The following is a 15492-nucleotide window of genomic DNA, read 5'->3' on the forward strand; positions in this document are numbered from 1 at the left end:
TGGGAGAATTATTTTGAAGGGACATGTATGTAGAAGTACATTTGCAAAGTTGCATTTTATTTGTTAATGGTAGTTCTTTCACACAGTCCATAGTAATCTTTGATTAGTAGGTAATGTGGACTTTTTGTTTTGTTTGCTTGCTTGTCCTGACTTTTGATGGGTGCCAATATTTTAAGTAATGTTTTCCTATGAGGCTCTCTATTGTTTTAAATATGTCTGTGGGTATTTTTTGTCTTCCCAGATTGGAGAATGATTTTTTTTCTCAGATGCTTTGTAGACCAAAAGAAATAATATGAGAAAATGGTAACTAGGCAAAGTTACATTTGGTGTTAAACTTGATCGAAGATTTTAATATGGTGTTAGTTGCTTGCTTCTTTGTTAGAAGTGAGCAGTTTTTGTCTAATTGGTTTTTCAACATTAAAATACTCAGCATGAAAAAGGCAGAAGGAAAGAATAAAGATCAATTTAAAAGATTAAAGGTTAAAAATGATCAGATTTTGAAATTGAAAATACCTGCCTGTTTCTTGGGGAGAAAAAAAAGAAAAATAACTTAGTACTACTGTTGACCGTCACAGTGGGTTTCTGCTATCGGAGGGAGTTTGGCAAACTGAGTATCTGTTGTCTTTTTGAGCTGGTATTAGAGTGTGTTTACCTGTATGCACTGTGGTCCCAGTTTTAGAACATTTGTCTGGGACTCAGCAGTGGGGGATCTCTGTTCCCTGCAGTGGCACTGATATCATGCGCGGCTGGGCATCAGGTCCTCTCTCTCAGCTGAGCAATAGCTTCTCACACAAACAGGGTAGGGAAGATGGGAAATGCTGACGTAGTTTTTCAGTTGTTTGAGATCAGCATAAGAAAAGGCTAAGGAGGGCTGTGGCTGAAGTGCATCTTTTCTTTATGCTTTAGGGGGGCTAAGTTATTGCTTGCAGAACAAACTAAAATTAGGAATTGAAAACGATGCCAAAAAAGACATGGATGCTAACCATGATCTCAGCCCTGAAATTCAGATCAGCTGCAATAGTTGTGTCAAGTCAATCTACTGAAAATGAAACTGTGACTTTTGTAACTGTATTTTGCATTTGCATTTTTTTAATGATTTTCACAGACCAGCAAAGAAGACAAACTGTCTAGTCGTATTCAGAGCATGCTTGGAAATTATGATGAAATGGAGGATCTTATAGGAGATAGATCGCTACCAAAGCTTGTTGGAATTCCAAAACCAACTGTACCATCAACAACCGATGAAAAATCGAACCAAAGTTTCTTTGGTGAACAGAGACACAATACTAGCTCACATCAGAGTAGCAAATGGACTCCTGTAGGACCAGCACCTAGCACTTCCTCGCAATCTCAGAAACGGTCCTCGGGTTTACAGAGCGGACACAGTAGTCAGCGTGGCAGTGGCAATAACACTAGCAGTAGTGGCCAGAGACATGACCGTGACTCATACAGTAGCAGCAGCAGCCGCAAAAAAAGCCAGCATGGATCAGAACACTCCAAATCCCGTTCTTCCAGCCCTGGAAAACCATCTGCTGTTTCTTCATTGAGTTCCAGCCATTCTAGATCTCATGGAAACGATCATCATAGCAAAGAACATCAACGTTCAAAATCTCCCCGGGATCCTGATGCCAGCTGGGACTCTCCCTCCCGTGTACCCTCATTTTCAAGTGGACAACACTCTAATCAGTCTTTTCCACCTTCCCTAATGTCCAAGTCCAATTCAATGTTACAGAAACCCACTGCTTATGTGAGGCCAATGGATGGACAGGAATCCATGGAACCAAAGTTATCCTCTGAACACTACAGTAGTCAGACTCATAGCAGCAGCGTGAATGAGCTGAAGCCCAGCAGCAAAGCACATCTAACCAAGCTGAAAATACCTTCTCAACCACTGGATGTAAGTTGCTACCCCTTCACTGTTTTTTTTTAAATGAAGTCTCCTCAAGCTGGAATTTTCCAGCTTCTTTAAAATCCCAAACTAACCAAAATCTAGTTTTTAGTAAATGGCCTATTTTTTGTTAAACATCTTAAACTTCAGCTGTGAGAACCTGTGTTTTGAATGAGAAACGTACAAAAGTAAAATTTAATTTTTTCCCTCTGCTTCTTCCACATGGATGCCATGATTTTTATTAAGGAAAGGTTAACTTTAGCCTAGGGATGCTAGTTTTCCTAGAGTACTTCTGTAGTCAGAATTTAGTAAAATAGTAGGATATCCACAAAGATGACAAGCTGTATACATATATTGTCTTTACTGTGGGCCATGTTATGTTAGATTAGTGATGTTATGTTTGCATGTATCAAATTTTCCTTTGAAGCATGTAGTGATTACTATACATGCTAATGCCTTCACCTAGCGAGAGCAAACCAAACCCAAAGCATACCAAATTGAATAGGGATCAGAATTTTTATCATGTATGCTGGATACAAAATAGTATTGGTTTAACAACTTTTAGTAGTTTGGCAGTTCTTGAATCAGTAAGGCATGGACCTAACTACTGTTCGCTTAGAAGCAGTGTGCCTTTCTTAATTAAAAAAAAAAAAAGTCATTGCATCTCCTATTAACTGCTTGAATGGTGGTAGCTAGAGAAAAGCATTTGTTCCTTGGACTTCAATAAATAACAAAATAAGATCCAGAAAAACTGTAAGGAAAATCAGAAATAAGTTATTTCCCCATTCATAAAGACTTGACGTGCTAATGCTGACGCAGTGAAAGGTATAGTAACTTTGCTTCCTTTCTGCTTTTAGCAGTCAGGGATGCAGAAGATTCATAGTTTCATAACTATTGCTTTCTCTAGTTATATGCTGTAATGTATGTTTTACTTCTTAATACAGTTTGTCATTACTGTGTTTACTGTCATGTATTTGAATTCCGATGGTATACAGTGGCTTCTTCCAGGAACTGACAAAGTTAAGATTCTCCTTCCGCTCTCTCCAGAAGTTCTTAATATCGCTGACTGCCTAAAATCACTTTTACTTTAACTGTCAAGTGAAGAGGAAGAGATTACTGTGGCAGTTTTATAGATCTGATATATTTGCTTTTCATAACTGGATGTGACTCATACCATAAAAAATATGGATCTGTCTGATATTAAAGCTAATCTTGCTGAAAAGAATTAGCAAGGTCTGTTTGTATCAGTATGGAGCCTGTATGAATCATGATAAGTATTGCAATTTGTTTGTGACTGCTTTTAACCTCTGGGATCTTTTAAAGACAATTTGCTTTAAGAGATGTTAATCCTGAGTTTTGATTTGTAGGCATCAGCATCTGGTGATGTGAGTTGTGTGGATGAAATTCTAAAAGTAAGTTCTCCATAGTTTTATTCATAATATATTTGTTGAAAATACAAACACTGCTAAGGAGGTGGAAAGTACTCTGCCAAGGAATAGTACCATTTCAAATTGCCTCGACTGCAAGGCATTCGAGGGTTCTTGTATTACTCCTCTAAGGGGGGTAGACTGGGGAAAAGTTCACAAGATGTAAACTGGAAGCAGGGTTGTGCGCGAGCTGGTCACTGTGCATTGCTGTGTGCATGTGATCTCCTGCATACCCTCATAACATTCCTTTTCTTCTATGCCGCTTCCCTTTTAACCCAACTGGAATGAGCCGTTTCTTCCACCAAAGTACAGTTCTGACAATCTAGTATCTTTTTGGATGATGATGATTTTTTGCTGCCTCATGGTAAAACCTTCCCTTTTTTCCACCTAGGTTATTTTCTCTAGTCTTGTTTTCCCTCATATGATCACCTGATCCTATGTCTTTTATTACGAAAGAAGCATCAAATTTCTCCTTGACTATTTCCACGGCTGATCATTTGCTCTGACCCTCAGTGCTCCATGTTCCTTGGAGATGCTCTGGGTGAATACAAGATACCTTCTCTTTCTTTCCTGCCTCAGGCATTTGATTTCTCCTATTTCCCAAACTCTATAGGCTTCCCTTTCCACAGGAAGGAAAGAAATGCACCTCTTTCTACCCCTTTATCCTACATGCTCTCTTCAGTCTCTGACTTTACTGCATTTATGTTCAGGCCAACCAGTTTTATTGATTTAGGCCTTTCTGCTTGCTTTATTACTGTGTCTTAACTGTCTGTTTTCGTGGATAACAATTTAAGATTTAGGCTCACGTGCAAAATCTTTTTATACATTTGGGAAATTAAGATTTGAATATAAAGTGTAGTGAAATGTGAACAATAAACTGAAAGTTGAGATGTAGGGTTACAATTTGAATCAGGTTTGTAACTTTAAATCTTTGGACTGCTTTAACTTTGTTAATGGCTTTTCTCTTTTGGTCTGGGTATAGGAGATGACCCATTCTTGGCCTCCTCCACTGACTGCTATTCATACACCATGCAAAACAGAACCATCAAAATTTCCTTTTCCAACAAAGGTCAGTGCTGTAGTCAAATACTGAATGCCATGAAAACAAGAGTAAGTGCTATTAAAGATCAGGAATTTGGAACTCTTTTAAATTCAATTCTGTGTAGTTATGCATTTATTTCAGTGATTTGTATCCCTTTATCTTGCTTTACAACATAATTTGTCAACAATAGCCTTTTGAAGAATGTAGCTGTTTTTCCTCTGTCTCTCTGGTTTACACACAGCAATCTGCAAAGACATGTATAATAGACCTTTCCTTTTAAGCTTTTTTTTCATAATTAATACCTTCTTCAGAGTATTTCTGAAGTTTGAAAATGCCACTGAGACTTTTTCCCTATTAGGGAAATGCTTTGTGCCAATTTTGGTAGAAGCAAGAAAGTGTTGCATTTACCTCCACCTCGCAAAGTAATGGAGGCTGGCTTGTAAATGGTGTGAAATTTAAAATACACTTTTGTGCAAAATGAATTTTCTCATAATTTTGATGTCCATGAATCGTTCTATTAAATTTTATGTTTTCAATTACAAAAAAATCCCCCAGTTTTAAAATCAGACATTCTGCTGCAGAAGTTTCCTCAGATCATTTGTCCTGAAAGATCTAACTTCCCATATTCTTAATAACTACTGAAATGTTTAAGCTATTAATTCTAAAAAGAAATTAGTCACTCTTTGCTGCCGTTGATGGCTTACAGTGTATTTCCAGGAGACCTGCCTGAGCTGACCTCTCTGAGGAAAGAGGAGTTCTCATTCTCTCTTCTACCCTCTGCTCTCAGCTGTGTGCTCCCTCCCCTTGGGCTGGCTCTGGCACTCCTAGGACCTCTCTGTCAGCTGTTCTAACTCACTAAAATGGCAAAAAAATTAACCTAAGGTGGTGATGGGGAAATGAAATATTCTTTTCCTGCCAGGTTAGCGATTTGCATAGCTCACAGAAGGGCCTCGTGACTGCAAGGGCTGACACAAGGAGGGGAGAAGTACAGGAGGGGACTGAGCAGAGAACTATCAGAGCAGCTCAGCTGCCTGTGGAACTGCAGCCTAAAATCCTCTCCATAAGTAGCAGCAGATGTGTCTTGTAGTTAACTTCACAGTAGATTTCCCTCTTCCACAATGGCTGCCATTTTCCATTAAAGATACTTAAGTGGGAATGGTAAAGACAACTGCCAGCAAATGAAGCCAGACTACTGTGGGCTAAGGTGCTTGTCTCAGCTTTCAGTTAGGTTGTCAGCTTTGTAAATGACTTGGCTTCAATCCTCAGGAGGTAAGAGCTGCCCTTTATACCAACTGAGAGCAGTTCTAGATGACAGCTATTTTTAAAGAGCACGGGCTGGCTTTGGTATTTTTTTTTCTTTCCCCAGAAGAATGTTGTTATCTGTATGCAAAACAGAACATAAATTTTGAGAGAAACTTTCAGTTACAACATCAGACATGGTATCGTTCATAAGAGCTTATTTCTGAAAATGCTGATTGTAGGCTGGAGTGAAAAATGGGTTTGGGCAAGTATGATCAGGAGGCAGATACAGCGTACACTGTATCCTGTTGTGTTGTAAAGCAGCCAGAATGTATTGATAAACTTGGCCTTCAAGTTAAAATGATTAGTATCAAATAATATATTTTTATCTTCAAATAGATATATCACATCATTGCGTGTAGTTGTACATCACATTTAAAAAATGACATTCTTAAGTTGATGTAAATTTTCATTATTTATTAGTAACACATAGGATTCACCTTGGATCCAAAGTAAATGACTGCAAACTTAGTAGGTAAGGTTAAACTTATGAGAAATGCAATTCATGAAGGTATGATGATCCAGAGTTGAAGCGCAGACATTTATCTTAAATTGTATCAATCCTTTTTTTCCAGGAGAAGGAGATGTGCAGGAGTGAAGCAAAGACTGTATTTAAATAGCTAGAACTATTGTTCTAGGTTAGATTAAGTAATTACTGTTGTGATTGGAGGTTACATGGGGTTATTTGGCAAATAAAGTTATCGCTGTGTAGACTTGCATCTATTAAGTCCTTGACTGAGAAATAGTGATAACTTAACATGTAATAGCTGATGGACAAGGTTTGCCCACTATTGCACAAATGTCCTAGCTGTTTAGCAACCGCAGCTTGCGGCACGGTGTTTTAAGGCAAACCAGAATTGGTGATTGTTTGCCTTAAAATGCAGCTCTGTAGTCTACGGTATCTTGGAAGCTGTTGGGTAGGCAGGGTAGATAGGCAGGGTAGATAGCTGTGGGTAGCAACTTTAGCAAATACAGTTCAGTTTGAGATAGCTGACTCATTCAAGAATTTGTGTTTTGTTTCCTGTATCAACTGATTACCAGTAAAAGATTTAACTTTACAATATAATTTTTCTCCAGAGTCAACACATCTCTAAAATGGATTGGGGCACTCTGCCCCTAGCTTGACACTATTTCAGGCTGTCTGGAAGCTCAGCGAACGTGACTGCAAAAAATTATGCTGTTTATCTTTTCTAAAAGTTATCTTTGCAATCCTACAGGCTACCCTTTCTCTAACCATAGAGCATTGTTTGCTGCTGTCTGTTTTCTGGCTGATCCAAATTGCTCCCCAAAACAGAATAGTTTGAAGTGTTTTAAGCAGCTTTTCTCATTGAGATTTCTGATACAGTCTGTCTAACAGATCTTCTTGTCATGTGAATGGTTCAACATCACCTTTTTAGCCCTCTTTCTTTTAATGTTAGGATGTTTTTGAATTTGTATTTGACAGTCAAAAGGAGCTCTAACGCATGAAATAAGTATTGAATTTTTGTTTATAACAAACTAGTTTGACAGGAAGGAGGGTTTTTTTGTTTTTACTATTTGTAACTGTTGGTTATAAGAAAATGGTTTTTTTGTGAGCACTGGTAAGAGTTTGCAGCAGGGTGGGAAGAGATTTATGTTTAAACCAGGTGACTTACCTAGGTGAGCAGTTTGTTAATACAGCTTTCTAAAAGGCTCCAGCTACATCTCCTGATTACTTCTTGGCCAAAGGTCCCAGGAACCATGCTGTAAGTGCACATCCACAAAACTCTCACAGGCTGATGAAAAGTTAAATGGTTCAGGTTCTTGTATTTGCCTAGATATCCCAGAGCTACGGTCTGTCCTGATGTCATCACCTTCTGAGTTGTGTTTTCTTGTCTCAGTGCATCTTGCTTGCTTCTCTCCAGTGAGTTGAAAACGCAGAACATACGGTACAGTTCTCAGATTTGCTTTTGAAGGCATATCTAGAAACAAGTCTCATTGTCTAGTTCCTTAGCATTATGATTGTGAGATTAATAAATATTTATCTTGCATGCATTACTTTTATTTAGGGTTTATTTGCTATGTTATATAAAATGAAGAACTTGAAAATAATCCCTACCTTTTATTGTAAAGAAATAAAACCCAAATCTTTCCTCATCAGTGAAGATACTTGCTTCACTGCTTTGAATACTTATTCCTGAACCTTTGGGGAGGTGTTTTACCTTTACATTGCAAGCACCCTGCAGGATTGGTATGAACTGCTTGATTCTTTGGGCATTTGACTTAATTTGGGATGAAAGGTGTGCAGAGATGTACACTCATCTGTTTGTCATGTGGAGAGAAACTGCATGAGATTCCATGGTCTTGTCAATGTATGAACAAAAAAGGTAGGTTGTGGTTTTTTGAATCTATCAACCTGGGTAGTATTTCTTCACCCAGCTTGCAAAAAATTCCATTTATGGCTGCTCTGAGTCTTTTGATTTTTTGCCAGCTTTTTTATTCTGTGGCTGCACATCTTAGCCATGGAACTTTGTCAAATCCTCTCTCCACATCCAAAGCCTATAATTTCCTCTGCCTTCTCCCCCTGTCATTCTTGGCAGCAGGATCTTCTCAGAATTCCAGCAAGTTAGTGAGCCATAGGCTTGTTTAGCCTGGAACCAGAGCAGAATGCAGAAAACAAAACAGCACAGTGGTTTGCTTTAATCAAGCAGTACTGTTCTAGGAAAGTTTGTTCTCTTTAATACAGTATTCTATTTACAAATAATATCCTGCAATGTTTCACAGCATTCCTCTTGTGTGCAAAAGTTTGGTATGCTTTGCCTGTGCACATTAAATTAAGCTCTGTTTGGTGGACCAGTCGATTTTATTTATGAGGTTGGTTGGGATAAGATCACTTCCACTATGTGTAGGTAGTGAATAGCAAGAAGGGCCCCAAACTTCTGACTGGGACCTTTCAGCATTACTATAAATATATCTAATAATTATCAGGTAGTCTTTGAATCGGAAGATAAAACTTCATGAAAATAGGTCAGGGAAAGTTTTATGGATGCTATGAAAAAAAATAGATTCCTGAGTCTTGAAAAAAATTGTATCCAACTACCTAACACTCTATAACTTTGTCCTGTGTAATTTTTCTTTTAAGCTGTGGGCTCATGGTCAAAAACTCCAGAGTAAAAATACTAGTGTGTTTATAAAATATATTGAAAAACAGCAGTTTCTTAAAGGTTGGAAGTTGTTAGTCTCAAAAGCAGCAGTATGTCATCACTGGCAGGTTTTTTGCCTGCGTACCTGTGCCGTGAGCTACGGGGATCTCTGAAGAGGTGAACTGTGTCTCCACGGTGGTTCGCTGTCTGCCCTGTGCTGAAGTTACCGTGAAGGCCCGTAGTCAGGTTTGTTGATCCGTTGTTCCTGATGCAGGAACTTTTTTTTCTGAGAAGTAAAAATGAGACAACTGACTTGAGATTTTGAACATTAAATAGCAATGGGTCCCATTTGCCACTACCTGGAATACAGCCAAACTGGTAACCTACCGATGTGAATTATGTGCCCTGCTGCCCTTCCATCCAGCTCTCCAGTTTTTTCTCTGCACAGTTTTTGTCAGAGAGCAGGCTGCAGTGTTGTTTCCTGCTTCAAGTCCTCACTGCCTAACCTCACCAGTCTGTTGTTGGTGGGTTAAAAGGATTTCCTTCCTTCAAGTTGTTTGTAATTTCTTCTTTCTGAACTAGCCCTCTAGAAGATACTGCTGTAAATATCTTTGGAGTTGAAAGTATACTTTCTTTCTTTCTTTCTTTTTTAAACTGAGTTTCTTAAATATGTACTCAAAGATAAAATAGATGGCCAGGTTTTAGGAAAAAGTTGCACATTTAAACATAACACCTCATTAAAGTGCACTTAACTGAAGTAGTGCACTATGCCTTTGAAATAGGAAGTGACTGAAGTGAGTAAGTCGGCAGACGCTTTCCGTAGAATACGTGACGCGTCCGTCAGCAAGGATGGGCGCCGCTTCCTCGGCGTGCGCCCACCCCAGCGCACTTGCTCTGTAACGTGGTGTTTGAACGCTGTATGCTCTTTACTTCCTTTTTGAGTTACAGTTCATCGGTCTTGTCCACCTAAGTTGATTGTGGAAAAAGGAGATTGGGGAATCACACTTGCACTCCTTGCATCTGCGTGAAAGATAAAAATCAGTCGTCTTCTAAAGGCAGCATAGCTGCCGCTTTCTGTTAAGTCACAAGGCAACTTCCTTCCAACTTCATCTTCACTTTGCATTTTAAACATAGGCTAATTTCATTTTTATTGTCCCTTCTGTTTGTTCAGGTAGTAAAGATCAGAAGCATTTGAAACATCTTAAATTGAAAGTTCCTGGTAAATTGTGTGTTTTTGAAAGAAGTGGTATAGCCTGCTTTCTAGGCCACCAAAGAAATACTTCTTCAATACACCATTTCAATGGCTTTCAATTTTGAAATAAAAAGTTAAAGGGAATTTAAAATATCTAAGCATGCTTTGCTGTGCAAAGCTTTTATGTGTTTAAAAAAATATAAGCTTTTGCAAATTATGTATGTAACTGCTGCACTTCACTGAGTTGGCTGTATGGAGAGATGCATACTAAAAAACTGCAATTCCGTGTTGAATTGTTATTCTGGTTTGCTATTGACAAAAGTGTATGAGTAAAATATGTGTATAAAACTTCATGAGTTGAGTCAAATATTTTCAATTTTTATTTATAGAGTCAGCATTTGTCCTCATTTTAAAATGAGGTCAGGCAGGAAGGTGCTATTGAAATATGGCATTCTAGCTTAGAAGTCGGCTTTTGGTAACTTGGTAGCCTCTGCTTTTTTGTTTTTAAAAAGTAAAATAGTTTTAACATAAATACTATAATGTTGTACTGTATTTTGGGAGACAGAATAGGGTTTCCTGGAACTGGAATGCTGAGGTGCTAAAATTTGCAAGGCTTGATCTTTCAAAGATAGATTTGTAGGTAATGGGTTGTAATATATCAAAGGAAATTACTTATCACTGTTTATTGGTTATTGTACAAGTGAATTGTTTTATTGCATGAATATTTGGCCTTATGTGGTGTAGCTGGGGAATAAAAATCATGTTCTGTTAGCGAGCTGTGCCTGCTTGCAGTACACCTACCCAGGAACTCCAGGTGGAGGCATCGTGGCAGCGGCTCTCAGGCTCAAGTGTTTGTGCAAAGCTGTTCAGGTGTTAAGTTTCATTGTCTCTTACTCTCTCTTCTCTCTCTTGTAGCTGAGATTTTGGGTTTTTTTCCCCTAATAATAACTTCTCACTATACTAATTGCTTGTCCACCAAAATATTGTACAGGTATGAGAAAGATAAATGCAGAGAAAAATTAAATGAAAATACATAAAAACTAACAAGAAAGCTTTTCTGTGTATAAGGAAAATAAAGAAAAAAACCCATACTGAACAGCTTCTCTCTCTGTGCTGAACATGCATAAAGGTAGGATTTGTGGAAGTTGCACAGGGATTTTATAGTTTCAGATGTCATGCAATACAACTCCACACGGCCTTTCTTACAACGGAAGAGCAGAGACGGAGGAGCTGAGGAGCAGAAACGTGAAGCCTTCTGAAAGCTGCTCGTCCCGCTTCCTTGATGTGCCTTAGTGGTTGGTGAAGGGAGTTGGGGTCCAGATAAAGAATCAGTCGTTTTTGTTGGTTTTGTTTGGTTTGGTTTTGATGTTAGGTGCCATCCTTTAAGTGGAAAAAATAGCTTGATTACAGCATGATATTTGATGTGCTGAAATCCCCTTTGAAAAAACTTTTGTGATCTTTTTTTTCCCTTTAGGACTCTCAACAGTCCAGTTTTGGCGCTGGAGAACAGAGTAAGTATATTAAACTTCCTTTAAAACATGTTGAATGTTTTTGTTGTGATTCATTTTTCTTAATATCCTTTAGAATATTAGGCTTTTTAGAGAATGGGATTTTCCCAACTGGTCATAGGATGAAGTCTAAGCTAAGATTTTCCATACTTTCTCAAGTTTTAACCTATAAAACAAGTATTTGTGGTTTTTTTCATGTTTTGTGTTAAGATGTTGAAAGTTATGACTGAGTTGCAAGGTTGGTACTATCTTCTAGAAAAAATATGCATCTTTAACTTGTAATGTTTTCTAATTCTTGAAAAGATGCCTCCTTGGTTGAACTGATTGAAAATAGCTGTGTGTTTAAAAAACAAATGACCCAACAAAAACCATCACACCTAATTAAAAAAAAAAAAAAAAAAACTTAATCCCTGCTTGGGGACGTGTTAGAAATAAAGAGTGCATATGTCCACATTTTAATAGAAAAAGCACATTACATTTTCTCCTTTATCTTGTTCATGTTCACTTTGGGGATATAAAATCAACAGGAAGAACTGCTGAAGAGCTAGTATAGTAATATGCTTAGTTATACACTTACGTTTCTTGTCCCAGAATGCATTTCCAAATTTTACACAAAAATAGTTCTTATTCCTCTTTTACTCTACCTTTATTGTGAATAATATTGAAATGAATAATTTAACACAGGTAATATACCTGGTGATTGAAATAAATTTGTGCTGTTGCCTTCCAGAAGTCTTTCCACTCTCTCCCTAAGTGTTTAAACAGATTAAATAGTAAAAGCAGAATGGTTTATTTTTAGATATTCACAAGTAGCTTACTGTAAACACCTAATACAGTGGGGAATTAAGGAAACAAATTAAAGCTTAATTCCATAATACTAAACCATAGACTTATAGGAACAACAGATCTTTAGGTGCCTAAATAGAAAGGCAAACTTAATCAAAACACTTTTCAACTCTGAATTTTCTGGGGATCTTTTAATAGCGTCGGTTCTTGTTTCTGTTGTACTATGCTTGGCAACCTGCTAGAAGTTTAAAAAAGAAAGGGGGGAAGGAAGGGGAAGGAAGAAAAACCTAAAATGAAAAACATATATCATTATATATTCCTGTTTCAAGAATATATTTGCAAACAGTTTGCTCTGTGGCTTTAAAGATTGCTCATCTGCTAAAAAGCTGAGCAGGGATGCAGAAACGAGTCCGAACTTGACAGGCTGATCTCTGTCCCATATCCTGCCTGTAGAAGGCAATAGATTAATCTTGATAGAAGCAAAACAGTTGTTCACACCATTCAAAATAAATTCTACATATATTGGTTTTGACAGCAATGATTTAAATAATTTTGTAGATTTATATTCTCTTCTTGATTAAATTGCTTGCTGTGTTTAGCATCTTGTCGCTGCATCCACTTGCTGGTTCCATCTGTGAGAGGTTGTACCCGGCTGCAGCTCTTACTAGCGTCTCCTGTTTGGGCAGCCGTTCTTCATTTGGTTTATCTAGGGCCATTTACCTCTGGCAACTTTGGAGTGGCGTATTTTCCTGGCTGAATCTTAAACTGTGTATTTCTTTTTTCTTTTTTCATCTAGAAAGATACAATCCATCATCAAAAGCATCCAATGGTCACCAATCCAAATCGTAAGTGGCTGTTGAGAAAGAATTCAGTTGTTGTTTGAGAAATATTATCCGAATTTTTTTTAAGAGATTTGGAAAATAGCTGTTTTCCTGTTACTAGAACACACCAGTTCTTGCACAGACTCTTTAACATCCTTCTCCTTGACTGACAGAAAAAAGGGATCACATTCTTTAAACCCCAGTTTTCTGGGGCGGTAGATGGAGTGTGGCATGTTGGTGCGAGTCACAACGACGCCGTGCCCTCCTCGGTTCCTCCGGTTTCCTGCCGGGTACCGGGGCAGGCAGGCGAGGGCTGTGCCGCGGAACGGGCTTGGGAGCTGCAACGCTGCTGGTGTGGCAGAGCGGGGAGGATGGGCCAGCTTGGCGCCTGTGGGCACCACGGAGCTGCCGGCCGGAGCGGCTCGGAGCCCTTGTGGGAGACAGAGGATGAGAAACGCTCTCGCGTTTGGAGGAGATAGTAAACTACATTTGTTGGGATCTGGTTAAATTTGTACTCGGTCTCCTAACTGACTAACAAGGATTTTTATTAAAGTACGCAAACCCAACATTATGCTGCTTCCATCTTACAGTTAGCAGGGGGAAAAAAATAGCAGGAAGATTCTCAGTGACTGTAGTCTGCTATCTCTCTCATACCTGAAAATCCAGCATACGCTGTTCATAGATCATTACCAAACAAGTATGTTCGCAGCAATAAAGTTTTAGCACCTAGTTGTATGTTAAATGAAGCTGGTTGTAGAGTCAGAAAACTGGCAGTTGTAAGTCAAACACTTGTTGTGATGTATTCACAAAATGAAATTAGGTCTGCTCATCTGCGTGCATGTTACAGTATTAAGATTGAAAAGCACATGACCAGTGGGATGGGAATAGAAACACAACAAATAAAACACCCTTGAAATATTATAAATTTACAGGCAGTTTCCCAAAAATGTGCTATTTAAGAAGATGCTTACATACAGCCGGTTCAATAAGTGACAGAAATAGGAATTCACCATTTTGGTTTTGCTTTTGTCATAGCAGTAGAGTCACCTATGGAGCAACTGTGCTATTTCTATAGCTGGAGAATGTAAGAACATCTAAGGGCAAGACATAGTATTGGACACTCATTGAATTAGGCTGTGTAGGAAGAAGGATGAGAAGATATTTACTGTGAGAGTACAATTTTAAATAAAAAAAGCAATTGTGCTCTGTGTGAAAAGTTTTTAAGTATCTTTTGGAAAAGGATAGCAATGAAAAAGTATAGTGGGACTTAGACCCTAGATGTCAGTGTTTCTTTTCAGATTTTCAGTAGAACAGCCATACTGTGAAACTTCCACTCAGATGTGTTAGACTTTTAATCCTTTTTCATTTTCTTTCTCCAGATGTGAATCGAACCAGACAGAGTAAGATGTTTTACTTTTGTAATCAAAGGTGTTTTTTGATAAGCACAAAGGCTCCATATCATGCTACATGTTTTCAGTGCATTCATGCATTTTCAGCATTGTGAAATAGTATGTGGATGTACTAATAGCATAAATAGAGTAATTATGGTTTCAAATAATAATAGAAAAATTACAATTTAGAGTAGTTGCGCTGCTCTCACAAGACAGGAAACAGTATTAGCCACTAGTGTTACCTTCCTTAACTTTATTGAAAGCAGTATTCTTGGCCACTGTGTGCGAGAAGGTGAACATACACATTTTATCCCATCCTGCATTAGTAAAAGGTGTCAAATTTCCTTGCTAAATTTAACAGAATGGACTAATGAGTCAAAATATTAAAATCCTTATTCTTCTCTAAAGAATGACTTAACTCACCATTCTTAAACGTTAAATGTTTTAGAATGGTCTCCTGTGGATTTTGCCCACACAGCCTACTTGGTAGTGTAAACAATAGTATGTTGGAATATAGACGGATGCTTTGAAAGTAATTAAAGTATGTGGAAAAACTTGTCTCACTTTCTCCCTTTTGCTTAGTATGTTGAAAGATGACTTAAAACTTAGCAGTAGCGAAGACAGCGATGGAGAGCAGGTATGTTCCTTAAATATCAAAGTTTCAGAAAAACGTAGTGAATACATTCGCTGTTGAGTACCTCAGCAGTGTTCAGTACTGCAACAGCAAACTGAGGAGCAAAACTCCAAGAGGAAATTTATGACTAAGAAATTAGAATCAAATAGCAGGGGTTTAGGTAAACTTCAGGTATTCCAAAACGTAGTTTGTAATTATCTGTGTTGTGGAAACAGCATACTTGTATCTGGACACTCTGGTTTTTTATTTATTTCAAATGGACTTTCTATGAACATAATATGGAAATAGAATGTACTTTAAAAAGCATGTAATGGCCTGCCATTCAAGAATAGTACCCTTCATATTCTGCCATGCTCGCTAAAGATCATGCGCTAGTAACAAGGGACTGAGATTGCGATGATGA

General features: G+C 38.0%; 1 protein-coding gene across 7 annotated transcripts in view; it reads left to right on the forward strand.

Annotated features, from left to right (window-relative positions):
* AFF4 (ALF transcription elongation factor 4) overlaps positions 1-15492 on the forward strand; it is a 58894-nt gene that overhangs the window by 22822 nt on the left and 20580 nt on the right. For 4 of the 7 annotated variants that reach the window (XM_067304978.1, XM_067304977.1, XM_067304976.1 and 1 more), the window contains 7 exons: positions 1106-1897; positions 3256-3300; positions 4298-4384; positions 11424-11460; positions 13040-13088; positions 14444-14464; positions 15038-15092. In XM_067304978.1, the coding sequence (XP_067161079.1) occupies positions 1106-1897; positions 3256-3300; positions 4298-4384; positions 11424-11460; positions 13040-13088; positions 14444-14464; positions 15038-15092 (1086 nt within the window). The remainder of the gene's footprint in view (positions 1-1105; positions 1898-3255; positions 3301-4297; positions 4385-11423; positions 11461-13039; positions 13089-14443; positions 14465-15037; positions 15093-15492) is intronic. The other 3 variants (XM_067304980.1, XM_067304981.1, XM_067304983.1) reach the window with 2 other exon arrangements.

The sequence above is a fragment of the Apteryx mantelli genome, chromosome 14 (assembly GCF_036417845.1).
Source record: "Apteryx mantelli isolate bAptMan1 chromosome 14, bAptMan1.hap1, whole genome shotgun sequence".
Classification (NCBI taxonomy): domain Eukaryota; kingdom Metazoa; phylum Chordata; class Aves; order Apterygiformes; family Apterygidae; genus Apteryx; species Apteryx mantelli.